At 33.0% G+C, this 17,015-nt stretch overlaps 2 protein-coding genes and 2 non-coding genes across 7 annotated transcripts; 2 read left to right on the top strand and 2 right to left on the bottom strand.

The window, feature by feature from the left end:
* Positions 1 to 3,729: 3,729 nt before the first annotated feature.
* LOC103872644 lies at positions 3,730 to 4,629 on the top strand. The gene has a single exon (XM_009151074.2). The coding sequence runs from the start codon at positions 3,730 to 3,732 to the stop codon at positions 4,627 to 4,629; it is 900 nt and encodes a 299-aa protein (XP_009149322.1).
* A 729-nt stretch (positions 4,630 to 5,358) lies between these two features.
* On the bottom strand, positions 5,359 to 11,686 carry LOC103872551 (general transcription factor 3C polypeptide 3). 4 transcript variants are annotated; one of them, XM_009150975.3, is made up of 18 exons: positions 11,491 to 11,686; positions 10,997 to 11,353; positions 10,619 to 10,733; positions 10,192 to 10,299; positions 9,768 to 9,952; positions 9,265 to 9,457; positions 8,877 to 9,134; positions 8,393 to 8,533; positions 8,227 to 8,308; positions 7,824 to 7,937; positions 7,432 to 7,577; positions 7,133 to 7,218; positions 6,917 to 7,034; positions 6,722 to 6,766; positions 6,461 to 6,587; positions 6,262 to 6,376; positions 5,984 to 6,174; positions 5,359 to 5,906 (listed from the first exon to the last, which is right to left on the bottom strand). In XM_009150975.3, exons 2-18 carry the CDS (start codon positions 11,302 to 11,304, stop codon positions 5,527 to 5,529), a joined length of 2,712 nt encoding a protein of 903 aa, XP_009149223.1. In that variant the 5' UTR covers positions 11,305 to 11,353; positions 11,491 to 11,686; the 3' UTR covers positions 5,359 to 5,526. The 4 variants fall into 4 exon arrangements, with proteins under 4 accessions (XP_009149223.1, XP_009149221.1, XP_009149222.1 ...); XM_009150973.3 differs by having other exon boundaries at positions 10,997 to 11,305; positions 11,491 to 11,662; XM_009150974.3 differs by having other exon boundaries at positions 10,997 to 11,417; positions 11,491 to 11,649.
* Positions 11,687 to 12,166: 480 nt separating this feature from the next.
* Positions 12,167 to 12,240, top strand: TRNAV-AAC. Its single transcript has one exon. It is a non-coding gene; the product is annotated as a tRNA-Val (tRNA).
* A 51-nt stretch (positions 12,241 to 12,291) lies between these two features.
* On the bottom strand, positions 12,292 to 12,363 carry TRNAD-GUC. Its single transcript has one exon. It is a non-coding gene; the product is annotated as a tRNA-Asp (tRNA).
* Positions 12,364 to 17,015: the final 4,652 nt, after the last annotated feature.

Here is a 17,015-nt window from a genome sequence, read left to right as displayed (position 1 = left end):
CTTCCCCAAACCCCAAATCATGTAAGAATCATCCCAACCTTGTTTTATCCCAATTTTTTAGGGTTTTGGAAGTTAGATCTCGGATTTTAGGTTGTTTGATTGAAAATTTTAGGATTGAATGGATAGTTTAGGATATATAAGTTAGGATTGTTGTTTGGATTGTTGTTTAAGTTTTTTTTTGGAATTATTTTGTGTTTTTGTTAAAATTCAAAACGTTTTCCTGTTTTTAAAACGTTTTTTGATTTTTAAAAACGTTTTTCAAGTTTCCAATAATAAACTATGTATAATAAAACGTTTTTAAAAAATTTTAAAAATATTTAACAACATTTTTCTATAATTATAAAAATTTATAATTTTGTATACATATATATATATATAAATCATGTATAATAAAAAATTTTAAAATTTTAATAATTTTTTACAAATTTCCAGTAATAAACTATGTATAATAAAACGTTTTTTAAAAATTTTAAAAATATTTAACAACATTTTTCTATAATTATAAAAATTTATAATTTTGTATACATATATATATATATAAATCATGTATAATAAAAAATTTTAAAATTTTAATAATTTTTTACAAATTTCCAGTAATAAACTATGTATAATAAAACGTTTTTTAAAAAATTTAGTTGTTTCTGTAATTATAAAAATTTATAATTTTGTATACAATATATATATAAATCATGTATAATAAAAAATTTAGTTGTTTTTTTTAAACGTTTATAAAACCTTTTGTAAATATATAAATGAAAACATTAAAAATAGAAATGGTTTGAAAAGATTTTTGATAAATTAATTTTTTTTTAGGTCCGAGGATGTACCCCGCCCCGCAGCCCGTCTTCGACGTAGTTCGGTGAGCAGTTCCCGTGCATCGGGATCGTCTCACGAACAAAACTCGGTTCCCGCATATATTCCCGCTCCAGCTCCCGCTGCCCCTCCCGCTGCTGCTCAACAGGATCCGGGGGTCATGCCAGTTGATCTATTGGTTCAACAACCAGGTCGAGAGCATCTCCCGGTTCTCCATCCCAACCCACGACGAGGACATAGCACTTGGTTAGTATTTTTTTTAATTTGTAGTATTATGTTTTTTTCCATTAATTAACTTGTTAACTAACTTGTATTTTTTTTAAAGGTTCACCAAGTCGAAAAATGGCATTAGCAGGAGCATCAACCAGATGATGTACTCCATGCTTCGTTTTGGATATTCAAAGTGGAGTGTGATTCCTTTCGAAGAACGAGAGTTGTGGTTTCGTCAGTTTGCGGTAAACTCTTCATTTTTTTAAAGTATTTACATTTTTTAAAATATATTTACTTATTAAATTATGTTTGTTTTGTAGCAAGAGTTCAACTGGCACTCCGATCTCACGGAAACAGTCCGTAAGAAATTCAACGAAAAAGCCATGGACTCTTATACGAAGCAGATAAACGCGTGGAAGACAGTTTGGCAGAAGAACAAGAGGCCACGGTTCATCAACGGGACGGTGTGGGAGCAGTTGATAGCTCATTGGGAGAAGGAAGAAACTGCAGAGACGTCTTCTAGGAACTCCAAGAACCGGAAGAGCGATCGTGGCGGGAAAGGTATGTATGTGCACAACCTCGGCGCTTGCTTATGTCTACTAAGGAAGATGAACTTGTAAGTTTTTTTTAATTATTTATCTTTATATTTTTTAAATAAATATTTTATATATTCCTTGGCTAATAATGGCGGTTTTTTAGATCGAAGAAAATGACGGTAATCCCGTTGATCGTCTCCAACTCATTAAGGTGGCTCACACTAACAAGAAGACAGGTCAAATTCAGGATCCCGTGATCAAAGGTGTCGTTGATTTGGTGGAAGCTGAAATAGCAACTCAATCTCAGCCTCTCTCTGATGACGGCGATTCTACGGGAGCTTCAACCAACTTGTCCCTATTGCAAATAAATGAGATGGTTGAAAAGGTAATTTTTTTTATTAATATATTTTTTTATAATGTCGATTACTAATTTTCTATATTTACTAACTTTAAATATTTTTGTAGGCGGTTCCTAAAAGGAAAGGAGGCCGTTTAGTTGGGTTGGCCCGCCGTGCTTCTTCGTATCCGGCGTCTTCTTCGCAAGCTCCGTATGCCGATCCCATGATTCTCGAGGAGCTACATGACAAAGATGAACGGATTGGGGCATTGGAGGAGCAGAACACCACTATCCTTTCGGAGAATGCCACTATCCGTTCGGAGAATGCCACTATCCTTGCTGAGCTGGCATCCCAGAAGAAGTTCAACGCCGAGATAATGCAGAAGCTAGATCGTTTGATGTCTTCGAGTTCTTAGTTTTTTTCAGCTTTTTAAAACTGTCTGAATGTTTTTTTCTTTCGTTTTGCATGAATTTTAAATTTTCTGAATGTTTTTTTTCTATTTCGGTTTGTATGAATTTAAATTCTATAATATTATTAGTTTTAAATTTCAGATTTTATTTATTTATTAATTAATTTTTCATATAAAAAATATATATAAAAATGCAAAATTAATTCGTATTATTAAAATTGACATTTTCCGACGAACTAAGTTCTCGGTAAATACCGACGGAGTATGACTCGTCGGTAAATACCGACGGACTATGATTCGTCGGAACATACCGACGAATGGTGAGTCGTCGGAATTTACCGACGAATCGTAATCCGTCGGTATTTACCGACGAGTCATATTCCGTCGGTATTTACCGACGAATCAGACTCCGTCGGTATTTACCGAGAACTTAGTTCGTCGGAATCTTCGGAGGATCCGTCTCCGTCGGTATATAGTTTTTCCGATGAACTCTAGTCTCGTGTGTCCGCATCGGAATATTGTCGGAAGTTCGTCAGAATGTTATTTCTCGGTATTCGTCAGAAAGTCGTCGGAAATTCTGACGAAATTCCGACGAATTCTTTTTTTCCGACGAAATGATACCGACGAACGCCTTCGTCAGAAATGCGTCGGAATAGGCCTTTTCCGACGAACTTCCGACGATTTTGGCCATCAGAATCTCTTTGTTTTCTTGTAGTGAAAATAAATATACAAGTGTCTAGTAATAAAACGACAGGTGAAAAGTGCCATGGGGGACAATAACAGGCTACGCTGGCATTGTCTCAATTTATAAAGTGAAAAGAGGTGATATCCAGTGAAAACAAACCACATGGGACTTGTTTAGTAAGATGAGAACGAGGAGAAAACTGCAAGTCATGTAAGGCCAGGCCAGAAAGAGCTGAGACTTGCCGAGTTACTTATTTTTTTCTTTTGCATTATTGAACACTCAACCAAATGAACATGCATGGATCATTTATGGCCACCACTCCAACTTTAAACCCCCTTTTTTATAAGTTCCAATTTTTTTTTTTGGGAAAGGGATAAGTTCCAAGTTGAAACCTTGATATTCTGCTATAATTTTGTTATTGAACAATAATAAACAGTTGATCATGATGAAGGATGGTACGATAGTTTCAATGATGGACACATTGTATGTGGATGAGAGATTCTCAATGGTATTTTTCGAGTCGAGATAGTCAAAAGGGATTAAAAATCAAGATCATCACTGAATAAGGGCTAGCTAATGTAGATGATTATAAATATATCATTTAATAATGGCGATTAAACGAATGAATACAAGGAAACATTTTGCATCAGGCGTATATCATGTTGTGTGTATGCATTTCTTCATGTCTTCTTGCGAGACGTGATTCAAGTGCAAAACCCAACAATAACAACGATCATGATGGTAAGGTCGACAGATACTTGGACTTGGAATGTGTTACTATCACTAAGACCTATCGCGCAACAGTTTCTAAAGTGTCGAGTGGGAAATGGTGACAGTGCAAGCTTCTGGTACGACTGTTGGACCCCTTTTGGTCGGCTTCTGGATCACATTGGACCCACTGGTCCTTGTAATTTGAGAATACCACTAACAGCCACAGTGTCCAAAGCCTCAGACGGCGTGAACTGGACGCTGCCACAACCTAGGTCAGACAGTGCTCTAACTCTTCATATCCATCTAACAACTGTCATGCCTCCTCACGCCTCTGCTGAACCGGACTCTAATATGTGGATTGTTAACGGAACCGACTGTCATGGCTTCTCGTCAGGCAAAACTTGGGATATGCTTAGACCTCGCTCAACTTTTAAACAGTGGGCTCAGACTATCTGGTTTAAAGGACACATACCAAAGCATGCTTTCACTATGTGGGTTGCAAACCTGAACCGTCTCCCAACAAAGGATAGGCTGATCAGATGGGGCCTGAATATCCAACCGTCCTGCTGTCTGTGTACCACTGCTGCTGAGTCTAGGAACCATCTATTAATCACTTGTGGTTATGCGGAATTTGTTTGGCACCATATCCTACAGAAGCTCAATAGGTCTCACCTCTTCTACTCTTGGACAGAGCTTATGTCATGGATCAGAAAACCCTCTTCAGCAACGCCTTCAACACTAAAAATGGTGGCGGCCCAGGCGACAGTGTATCATTTATGGAAGCAGAGGAATATCAGCCTACACAATGGAGTCTGTCTACCCCCTCACACTTTCGTTAGGCTCATTGATCGCGAGGTCCGCAACGTAATCACAGGAAGAAGGGGAAGAAAGCGCTTTGAAGGTCTTATGGTTCGATGGCTTTCTTAACCTTCTCTTGATCATTTGTTTCTCAATTATGTATCCCCTTGTTTTTTATCTTTTTTGCTAAGGTGATATCTTGCAGCTATCTTGTATATCTGAACCTTCTCATATTTATATGATATTTACATTCCTAGCAAAAAAAAAAGACTAGGCTATTTTGTTGTGGATAGTCTTATGATAGTGATAGTACTATCAAGCCATGGTGCTCGAATAGCAAATCCAATAAGATTTTAGCAAAATAGTGATGAAAATTAATATCATACGCCTATAAAATTAGACAATTATTAATTATATTTTAGGCTTAAAATTTTCCTTAACAAAATTTGTGATAAACGCAGTCAAATTGTTAATTTGCTATTAATTTGAAAATTGTGATAAACGATGTCCACCACTGAAACATCATAATTAACTGTACTTAACTTGTTAATAATATGATTTTAAAACATATGATAAACACTTGCAAATTTTTTTTTTTTTTTTGACAACATCACTTACAAAAATTTAAAACCAATTTTTATTAAAAAAAAATAGATGTTTTCAAATGGTAAAAATGACATTTATAATATTTTAATGAATTCTTCCGGAAAACTTAAAACGCCAGAAATGCTTACAAGTAAAATTATAACCCTATTAGCACTGAGCCGGATTTTAAAATATACCCAAAATATTTCCAAACCAGGTGGATTGGACTCGAATATATACGGGTTTTATGAGTTTTGAGTTAGACCTGCGCAGTTGACACCGCTACAAATAAATCCTTGAAATAGTAATCTTTGCAAGTAGCAACTATATATTAATACTCCAAGTAAATTCAGTTAATGAAGTTGAAACTACACAATAAAGTGATAACCCAGCCAAATCAATAATAATAGTTGGTTGTAGAGTTTACAAGACAAACGAAACTTAGAAAGTGCAGTGATCCTTCAAGACCTGCCTCGCGAGATCAAACGCTCCACTGTGCTTATATATCAAATGCAGATTGTGAGCAGCTTCTTTGCGTAGGTCACAGTTAACAGGTTTACGCTCTTCTGCAACATTAGGATCTTCGTTTGGGAGCTTCGGCATTGGATACTCTTTCTCGTAAACCGCTAAAACCTTCTCGTAGTACGAAGCCGCAAGAGTCACAAGACCTACGTGATGATACGCCCGAGCAACGTTATACAAAGCCTCTTGACTGTTGCTGCAGATTCTGATATTGTTGTATAGAAATGCAAAGCCTTGAGCAAGACACTCATGCCGGTTCTTGAGTCGGAAACCGAGGGCTAAGTTGATTAAAGCAGCTCCTGAGAAAAGAAGATATAAGAGATGAAGACTTTTATTTAACTGATCGAAGGAGAGAAGAATATAGATACATGCTTACCTACGCAGAGGTTGATTAAAGGGCTATCTGGCATTAGTTTATATGCTTCAAGGTATTCTCTTGCAGCATCTTGATGTCGGCTTGTAACGGTGAAATGATGACCAGCGATAAGAATAGGCGGTACGCAATCTCTGTACTTGCTTCTTAAGTGATGCATGAACTTAGCTTCACTCGATGCTCTTTTCCCTAGTCTGCGCAAAATCATACGAGATATTTATACTGCAAACCAAACCGGGTGGACAACACTTTCCAAGTGAAATGAAATACGCTCTGTATACCTTGAAATGACTTTGTAATAGCAGTTCCAGGCATTCAAACGATACGGATGTTGCTGAATGACAGATCTTACACAGTCAAACCACTGCTTTGGATCCATAGTATCACATGATATTTCTGTAAACAGCAAAAGAAGAAAGCGGTGTTAACCATACACCCACGAAGAAAAATGGATATCAAGGTTGGGTTATAGGAGATTACTAGCTCCAAGTGACTGAAGCTCCTTTTTTATCTCAACAGGCAGCATTTTGGCGTCCAATCTACGAGCCAGGTTAACTATCTCCAGAGCTTCCCAAAACCTTTGCAGCGATGCCAATGCCTTGCACAACTACAAGACATGCAATTTAAGGAGTCATGACAAACATAAAGGAAGACGGCATCAAGGAAGTTATACGGTCATTCGCAAGAAAAACCGTATGTAAAAAGAAACAATAAAATATGTAGAAGGGAACCGTTAATTACATCTACAAAGAGACGGTGGTACTCTTCATCCTTCATAGCTTCTTCCTGAGTAGAGAAGTCAAAGTATAACACCCGTCAACATAAAAGGCAAACAAAGAGGACATAACCGCCATGCATTTCACCCACAAAAGTCTTGTGGACAAGTTCTTATCAGGTAATACGGGAAGGTATGATTGTGTGCACATAGATAGATACCTCAGATTCACTGCAGATATCTTCGTTCTGAGCTTTAATAGCAGCCCGTTCTCTGATTCTCTTTGTCTCATTTAATGTTGCCCTGATTTTGCGCCACTTTTTGGGTCCGCCTCTCAACCTATAGCTCAACATGTTTCGGAACAAAGGTTACTAATAATGCCCAGACAGAAACGGCAAGTCTTAAAGATTATAATGGATATGTTTTTTTATACTCACTCTGAAGCTTGAGCATCTCTAGGACGTCGGCGTCTTCTATTTCTTTGAAGCTCCGAAAGAACCGATCGTTTTCTTTTTCCCTTGACCTACACGTTTCATGAGGCCGAATCCAAGAACAGTGTAAGCCGCCAGCATACAAAAAATTTCTACATTCTGCTAATGTTAAATGAAAGAACCCTAACGAAATGCTGGAAGTTCAGATGGGTTCAAGTACGTTTTTCTTCAAGAAGCAGTAACTATTTATGTTGTCAATTTCTTTAGGATACTTATTATATGACACTTGAATATAGAGCTGTTACCGTCCGCCGCCAAACCCACTTAAGAACCAACTGCAATGCTGTATTGGCAAATTCCTCAAGCATCCCCTCTGAATAATAGATCTGACAAAGATGCATCCTGATCTTTCTTTTCTTCCACCATGCCTTCTGTTTAGAAGCATCAAGATCTACACTTAGAAAAAAGAACCATTGTTAGCAAACTTATATCTTATGACAAAATAGTTGGATGCGAATCGCATAACTAACATTTGGAAGAAAAAAACAGTTAAGATATCGCAAATCCATTACTTGTACAAAGTTTAGCAGTGAATCTGACAAAGTGATATTTAATAAGGTATTGTAACATGGGTAAACTATGCACTCATTTAGATAATACGGCAAGAGAAGATAATGTTTCTTTTTTCTCTGCTGACCTGGATTTTCCGGAGGAGAAAGCACTGATATAGCTTCATCTCGTTTGCCATCTTCCAGGAGAAGTGAAGACAGAGTTATGCGAGCATCTATTGGATCACTGAGTTCATTCAAAGCTGAGGGAATTTTCAGTTAGCAACAAATAGAAAAAAGCTAACGAGAAACTGAAAATACAATAAACAATAAGATTTTAATTTGCACGACATGGAAAATCATAAGATATTTGAGTTTCGAAACCTTCACAAAACATCCCATTTAATTAACTAAGAACAGAACATAGTGAAAGTGTATCTCTACTATTGACAAGAGGGGGCTATTAAATATGCATCTAAAAGATCTTTTATTCTAGAAAATACATATGCACAACAACTAAATCAACCTCTTACTAAGCAGATTAAAAAGTACCTTTGTAATAGAAAATGATGGCCTGATCTCGTTTTGCCAACGACGTATAACAGCGAGCAACTTTCACAAACAAATCACCATCCTACAAGGAAAACCACGGAACTAGTAAGCCCAGGGACGAAGCGAAAGTTGTAAGAGAATCGAGTACGACTGCTTATCAACTTACATTCACAGTGTCATTGACTGCTAACAAATAGTATTTTAGAGCAGTGTGAAAATTCCCAATGTTTGTTAGCTCATCAGCCAAATTGATGATTAGATCTGAATGTTCGGATACAGCCTCCCGTGGTAGAATACTTAAAACAATCTGCAGATACGGCAAGCAACATCATTCACAAGAGAAGGTACATCAACGTTTTGAAAAGAGAAACCCCTATATAAAAGACTGCACATCATACTAAAGATCATAACACAACAGAACTGACATACTTCAAATGATGTAAGAAAGTGAGACATGAACTTGAGAAGAAACACGAAGGAATAAGAATGACAAGGACCAATGCAAACCACATTCTCTTTAGGTAGATTTAAAATCTCATTTTTTTCCCCAAATCTTGTTATCCATCTACTAAATAATTAGAGGAGGGTATAGTTTTAAGGGAATCATTGGGATAAAAGATTAGCAGGTTTATAATGTAAGATACACAAACCTCTGCTTGCTCCATTTCTTGGAGGCGAACATGGCAGATGGCTTGTCTGATTTTCAAGCTGGAAGGCAGTTCTTTTCCTAGATTGTAGATTTGGCGCACATCATGAATATACTTAAGAGCTCTATCATACGCATTAATTTCCATCAAAACAGAAGCCAGTAGATCCAAGACATCAGGCCCCACTTCAGATGGATGAGATTTTATATGATCCTCTAAGATGTTTGCTGCTCGTTCACCCTCGCCGGATTTTAGAAAATACTGAGAAAACCATGAAAAAAAAAACAATTTCGTAAACTGGGCATAACCATTTGTCTCTTTCTGGGTAGAGAAACTACATCACAGAGATTAGCAATTTAGAATAAATTTATACTCATTCAGCTTATAATACCTTTGTCACCCAATCGAGGACCTCAATTCTCTCAGGATACCGACGAAATATTTGCTCATAGGTTTCGGCAGCTTCTTTATATCTTCCAGCATTTAGGCAGAGGTCTGCATATTCATATTTCAAAGAGAAATTCTCTGGATCAGCTTGTACTGCTTTGGACGCATAACTCCTTGCAGACAAGTCCCCTTGTTCCCTGAAATCAATTAGTTTTGTTAGTTAGCTTGGCACAGTCAAACAAAATTCTAAACAGAAAACAAAACAGCTTCCTGCATTTTCGTTTTACTCATTTTCCCAATAACTATATTACCAAGGCTAATAACATTGGGTTCTTGTTACTTAATTACTTGCAAGCCCTACAATCTCTGATACGGTCTTACTGTAAACAACTATCTTGACATCTAGATAGCCGTTATTGACAAGCACATAGTAGTAACATAAATGTTTCTGCGTTCCCCATTTCTGCTGTATAAAAATGAAGACTGGCATGAACAAATAGAACTTACTTGGACCTCTCGTAAAGCAACTTCCAACAAGGTGATTTTGGACCTTCAACAGTTGCAGCAATCCTCAATACTCCAGTAGACAATGAGTCGGTCCTACCAAGTTTCTCATATACAAGCGATAGGTAATGATACGCTCGACCAAAGGTTGGTGCTTGCTTAATAACGTCTAATATAATAGGTAAGGCCTGGAAGAAAGTAAAACAACATAAATCTGGATCAGTCCATAAATAAATATAAATAATATGAGACACACACGATTTAGGAAAAAGCAGCAGTTTCTGAAATGTAATAAGTCAAAACGATATTGTGGTAGAGAAAAATCAGTTTACTTTTTCAGGAAAATAATGAAATGTGTTCCCGAGCTACGCTATTCTCTCTAAAAAGGCACGATACCACAGAAAATAAAAACTTCGTCTGGGATTACCTCACTGTCTTTATTATCTGCGTGAAGAAGAAACGCCTCACTCAACCTCTTCTGAATTTCAGGTGAAACTTTTTTCTTTGACCCCTGTCGTCTACCCCTTTTTTTATTCTGCACAAGTATATACACTGTCATTTAGAAAAAAAAAAAAAAAAGTGGCAGCATATGCAGAGTTGATATATGTCCCATCATATAATTTCGTGGAGTGTAGCACGAGAAAGTGCACAAGTGAAGCAGGAGGGAACTTGTATTTCAATGAGGTTCAAGAACAAACATGCAGTTCATGTACTTTTTCCTTTAAAAAAAAAAGAGTTAATGCTAAATAATAGACAAAAGGACAAAGTTCTTGCTGCAAGAGACGGACTTAAGACACAATGTAATAGTACAAGTTAACTTGTGAAAAAGAAGAAGCTGTCCAAGGAAAACGTACCTTCCTAGACTTTCGTCGGCGGCCAGTATCGTAGAGTTCCATGAATCCCTTCTCGCCCGAGGTGCTATTCCAGATGTTAATAGCATCATGCCTGGATCTCTTATTTGAACCATCACTGTCACATTCACAAAAAAAATAATCAACACAAAATATATATGTTGGGCAACACAAGGGGGAGTACTTGACCAACAAATCCAACTAAAAGCTACTTGAATGGGATTTTGAATGTATAAAGCATTAAACAAAACTAATGGGAGGGAGAATTTAAACAATTTATTCACCGAATTGCACAATCTAGGAAAATCAAAAGTTATTGTCATTGCAACTAGAAACATTATATACCAAAATAAAGAAACAAAAGGAGAGTGAAAGACGAACCGTTGAGACTCAGTAAATGCTTTGCGTTTCTTCTCAGCGAGAGCTTCATATTCAAGGCGTTCGAATGTTGTTGGAATTCCACTGACAGCTTCAGACTCATCTCCGTCTTCAGACTCATCTCCCTCATCATCATCAACATCATCATCATCTACCTGGCCTCCTTCATCACTGTTTCCGTCATCATCATCATCGTCATCATAGTTATCATCACTACCGTCTACTTCCATATTGCTTGGACCCCCTTCCAACACAGAAAACGAGTGTTCCTCATCTCCTTCTCCCACCACACCCTTTCCCTTATCTTCCATCCTTTCCAAAAGACAAACCAAAAAGAAGTCTCTTTTGGAGCTTCACTATCTACAACGGAGAACCAATCAAAAAGTTGACATCTTTTCTCTACCACGCAGCTGCTTACTCGACACTGAAACCGTAAATATTCAATTTCCCTTGAAACAAAAAGGCTCAAAACCCCTGAAATTGAAGAAATTTGTTACCTGAAAATCCAAGTGAAGTGTGTCTGAAGAACGAAAAAGAAAAGGTTTTGTTTCTCTTCAACGACAAAACACAAAACCAGAAGAAGACCAGATGCAGTTTTCTCTCGGCCGGCGATGGAGAGAATACGAGAGAACGGTGGAGAGAAGATATTGGGTCAGAAATACAATATACTAAAAGGCCCACATGTAAGCCCAAGAGAGATATTTCTATAAGAAGATGATGTCTTTAAGCCCAACAGAAGCATTCTCAATTCTTATGTACAAAGATTAAAACAAGAATCGCTTATTCTCCCTTCAACGCCAAAACCAGACGATTGCCTAGAATTTCTACTTCATTTTCATGTCTTATTATCTATGTTATTAAGATTTTCGTGAGCATAGAAACCACTTGCTTGGATTTATCTACACCGTGGAAGGTTTTCTATCAAACTAATCTCTCAATTGAACCGAGAACCGGCCGGTGCCAAGAGATTGTGTAGCTCAACAATGTTGTTTCATGGAAAGAGGATAAACAAGACCCTTACAGGGCTCGTAAATCTCAACACAGAACAAGTCAGAACCAAAGCTTTACATGTATTAGAAGATGGGCCCGGCCAAGCCCCGAGGCTTAGAGTGCTTTTATAAACCCTTACTGGTTATAATAAATAATACACTATATGCTCTACCAAAGCACAAAGGTTTCGTGGTGTAGTTGGTTATCACGTCAGTCTAACACACTGAAGGTCTCCGGTTCGAACCCGGGCGAAGCCATTTATTTTTCCTTATTAGTTATGAAATTTTCAAAAACTTTAAAAAAGTTAACGCCGTTGCCGGGGATCGAACCCGGGTCACCCGCGTGACAGGCGGGAATACTTACCACTATACTACAACGACACTATTGATGATTGAGATGACAGTACTTAAACTAATTATCTTTTCCACAGATGATTAAGATGACAATCTCTTTATTATTGCCTTCTTTTAGCTTTGCCTTCTTATTAGAGCATCTCCAACCCACTCTATTTTTCACTCTATTTTCCACTCTAAAATAGAGTTTAGAGTAAAAATGTTCCAATAATACTCTATTTTCTACTCTATAATAAAGTAAGAATATGATCCCACATCAGATCAGCCTTTTGTATATGTCAACATACAAACTTGAAAACATAAAAAGTGAAATATCAGATACTGGTACAAGTAATTATAATTAATAAATCATTATAGTATTCATGTATTATTAGTATTTTATCATAAATGGTAATTTTTTTTATTGTCAGAGAACATTAAACAAAATTGAAGCTAATTTCGATGGATATCCCTTATATATTAATTGAGGAACATTTGAAAAGATGTAACCTCAATTTTGTATTAATTAAAAGAGGCCCCAATGCATAGGTGGCACTCAATTAGGTAGTCAATTACATTCAATTGAAAAATAAGTAGGTCCACATTCGATTTTTATATGTTGTTAGATACATAAGTTGGTCAAACTATATGATATAATGATATGATATGATATTTTCTTTCCTTAAATAAAACCTACGGAATTACCATAAATGACTAATATATATATGACAATTAATGAGTTTAATAATAAAGATTTGATAACAATGTATATCTCCTCCATCATTTTTTGTTTAATTTTATATTATTAAAATAAATTAAACAATCAAATTAGCTATAAAAATAAAATTTAGATTTTTTCGTATATGTTATATTTTGAATTTTTAAAAAAGATAATAAATGACTAAAACTATTAAAATTATTATGTTAAAAATTAATGATCAATGGTTTAACATTTTTATTATAAGAAGATACACATGATTTTAAAACCATATGAGTAAAAAATATTATTTAATAATAAAATAAATATATATATATATATATAAACACTATATACCATAAGATTACATAAATATTTTAATATTAAAACTTTCAATGAATTTTCAAGAACATTTATAAATTATAAACTTATTAAAAATTTCAGATTGAAAATTTTGTTATCGATGATTTAAATATTTTGTTATAAAACGATATGAACGATCATAGAACCGTATGATTATAAATTTTTATTTAATAAATAACTATACAAAATATACTATTCCTAGAAAAATAAGTTGGTCCATCTTAACTTATATTACACTTTTTATTAAACTAACTATCGAATTGATAAATAACGTACCAAAAAATGTTTTGCACTTTCCTTAAATAAAAGCTACGAAATTACCTAATATGATTAACGTATATGTGAAAATTAATTATAATGAATAATAAATATTTGATAACAATTTTTGTATCTTAGTTCTTTTTTTAATTTTATATTATTAAAATATATTTAAAAATCACATTAAATATATAATAAAAACATTTATATTTTTCTTATATGTTATATTTTGAATTTTTCAAAACGTCTATAAATTATTAGAAATTTGAAGATCCCCACTCTGAAAATTTTGTGATCAATAGATTATTTTTTTTGTCATAATAAGTTACAAATGATCATAAAATTGTATTAATATGAACTTTTATTTAATATTATAAGAAGATACACATTATTTTAAAACCATATGAGTAAAAAATATCATTTAATAATAAAACATATATATTTATATATATATATAGATTATACTATATACCATAAGATTACATAAATATTTTAATATTAAAACTTTCAATGAATTTTCAAAAACATTTATAAATTATAAACTTATTAAAGATTTCACATTGAAAATTTTGTTATCGATGATTTAAATATTCAGTTATAAAATGATATGAATGATCATAGAACTGTATGATTATAAATTCTCATTTAATAAATGACTATATAAAATATACTATTCTTAGAAAAATAGGTTGGTCCATCTTGACTTACATTATATTTTTTATTAAACTAACTATCGAATTGATAAATAATCTACCAAAATTTTTTTTGCACTTTCCTTAATTAGAAGCTACGAAACTACCTAATATGATTAACGTATATATGAAAATTAATTATTATGAATAATAAATATTTGATAACAATTTTGGTATCTTAGTTCTTTTTTTTTAATTTTATATTATTGAAAGATATTAAAAAATCACATTAAATATATAATAAAACATTTATATTTTTTCTTATATGTTATATTTGAATTTTTCAAAACGTCTATATATTATTAGAAATTTGAATGTTCCCACTCTGAAAATTTGTGATCAATAGATTATTTTTTTGTTATAATAAGTTACAAATGATCATAAAATATAACGCATATGAATTTTTATTTAATAAATATTCAAACTAAATAATATATATATATAAACACTAATGATTTAAAGCAACAAGATTGGCTGATCAATTTAGTCGTCCAGTTGAAATCTTTCAAAAGTATGTGAAAGACTAAAGTCAAAGTAAATATGGATTTAGAATAGTAGTTATATTTTACTAACCAAATACCGAAAAAAACTGAACCGAACCGAAACCAACCCGATATCCGGGTTGAACACCCGTAATCCAAATGAAGCCAAACTATTGTTTCATTCTCCAAAATATAATAAAAATAATAACTTAATTCCGCGCAAGGCGCGGGTCTTATCCTAGTCAATATTATTAAAACACAATCATTGTTAATATTTGCCCTTTTAATACTATGGAATATTACTTAAAATGCCATCGTCCTTTCAACCAAATCATTTGCCCTCATTAATGTTAGAATGGTAATTAACCACTTAGACTAACAACGACTTTTACACAGGATGCAACCGTTATCTGATATATGCGCTTTGAAATGCAGTGTAATATACTTTTGATTTTCTGAAGACTGCAACCTTAATACTTTTGTTTACAATATTAATAGCATTGTTAGAACTATAATAACTTATAAACTTTCTAAACACAAATATACAAATTAAACTCTATTAATTATATAAACTACAACCGAATAATATATTTTATGACGAGCCAAAAAGAAGATATTATATGACTAAACTGTAGTTAAGCTTTGTCAAAAAAAAAACTATAGTTAAGCCTATTTCTCAATAGAACATAATACCCGGAATATTTTTATCCTAAATATTTAAATTTAGATTTTGATATTCTTTTGACCAAAAAAATACTTTGATATCTCTTGAATTAAAAAATCAAAAATCTTATTTCAACTAAGACCAGAAACAAAAATAAAAATCAAATTGAAATCAAACTCAAAACTAAATGATTATGCTTAAACATATTAATGAATAAACAAAAAGATTAATCAATTTGTCAAGAAAAATATACCCGCCCTTGAAAAGGGCGGGAGAAATTCTAGTATACTAGGATAAGACCCGCGCCTTGCGCGGGATTAAGTTATTATTTTTATTATATTTTGGAGAATGAAACAATAGTTTGGCTTCATTTGGATTACGGGTGTTCAATCCGGATATCGGGTTGGTTTCGGTTCGGTTCGATTTTTTCGGTATTTGGTTAGTAAAATATAACTACTATTCTAAATCCATATTTACTTTGATTTTAGTCTTTCACATACTTTTGAAAGATTTCAACGGGACGACTAAATTGATCAGCCAATCTTGTTGCTTTAAATCATTAGTGTTTATATATATATATATATATTATTTAGTTTGAATATTTATTAAATAAAAATTCATATGCGTTATATTTTATGATCATTTGTAACTTATTATAACAAAAAAATAATCTATTGATCATAAAATTTTCAGAGTGGGGATATTCAAATTTCTAATAATATATAGACGTTTTGAAAAATTCAAATATAACATATAAGAAAAAATATAAATGTTTTTATTATATATTTAATGTGATTTTTTAATATCTTTCAATAATATAAAATTAAAAAAAAAGAACTAAGATACCAAAATTGTTATCAAATATTTATTATTCATAATAATTAATTTTCATATATACGTTAATCATATTAGGTAATTTCGTAGCTTCTAATTAAGGAAAGTGCAAAAAAAATTTTGGTAGATTATTTATCAATTCGATAGTTAGTTTAATAAAAAATATAATGTAAGTCAAGATGGACCAACCTATTTTTCTAAGAATAGTATATTTTATATAGTCATTTATTAAATGAGAATTTATAATCATATAGTTCTATGATCATTCATATCATTTTATAACTGAATATTTAAATCATCGATAACAAAATTTTCAATGTGAAATCTTTAATAAGTTTATAATTTATAAATGTTTTTGTGAAAATTCATTGAAAGTTTTAATATTAAAATATTTATGTAATCTTATGGTATATAGTATAATCTATATATATATATATAAATATATATGTTTTATTATTAAATGATATTTTTTACTCATATGGGTTTAAAATAATGTGTATCTTCTTATAATATTAAATAAAAGTTCATATTAATACAATTTTATGATCATTTGTAACTTATTATGACAAAAAAATAATCTATTGATCACAAAATTTTCAGAGTGGGGATCTTCAAATTTCTAATAATTTATAGACGTTTTGAAAAATTCAAAATATAACATATAAGAAAAATTATAAATGTTTTTATTATATATTTAATGTGATTTTTAA

Source organism: Brassica rapa, chromosome A06, assembly GCF_000309985.2.
Source record: "Brassica rapa cultivar Chiifu-401-42 chromosome A06, CAAS_Brap_v3.01, whole genome shotgun sequence".
Classification (NCBI taxonomy): domain Eukaryota; kingdom Viridiplantae; phylum Streptophyta; class Magnoliopsida; order Brassicales; family Brassicaceae; genus Brassica; species Brassica rapa.
The sequence above is the reverse complement of the archived record's forward strand: the minus strand, read 5'-3'. Positions and strand labels throughout refer to the sequence as shown.

Bases quoted from the DNA above. Each gene is read 5' to 3' on its own strand.
- LOC103872551 (XM_009150975.3), bottom strand. From the start codon at position 11,304: ATGGAAGATAAGGGAAAGGGTGTGGTGGGAGAAGGAGATGAGGAACAC. The intron at 10,300-10,618 runs GTACGTTTTCCT...ATACTTGTGCAG, and splicing joins GCCGACGAAAGTCTAGGAAG to AATAAAAAAAGGGGTAGACG. The intron at 7,938-8,226 runs GTACTTTTTAAT...AAATTCCCTCAG, and splicing joins CATCATTTTCTATTACAAAG to CTTTGAATGAACTCAGTGAT.
- LOC103872644 (XM_009151074.2), top strand. From the start codon at position 3,730: ATGGTAAGGTCGACAGATACTTGGACTTGGAATGTGTTACTATCACTA.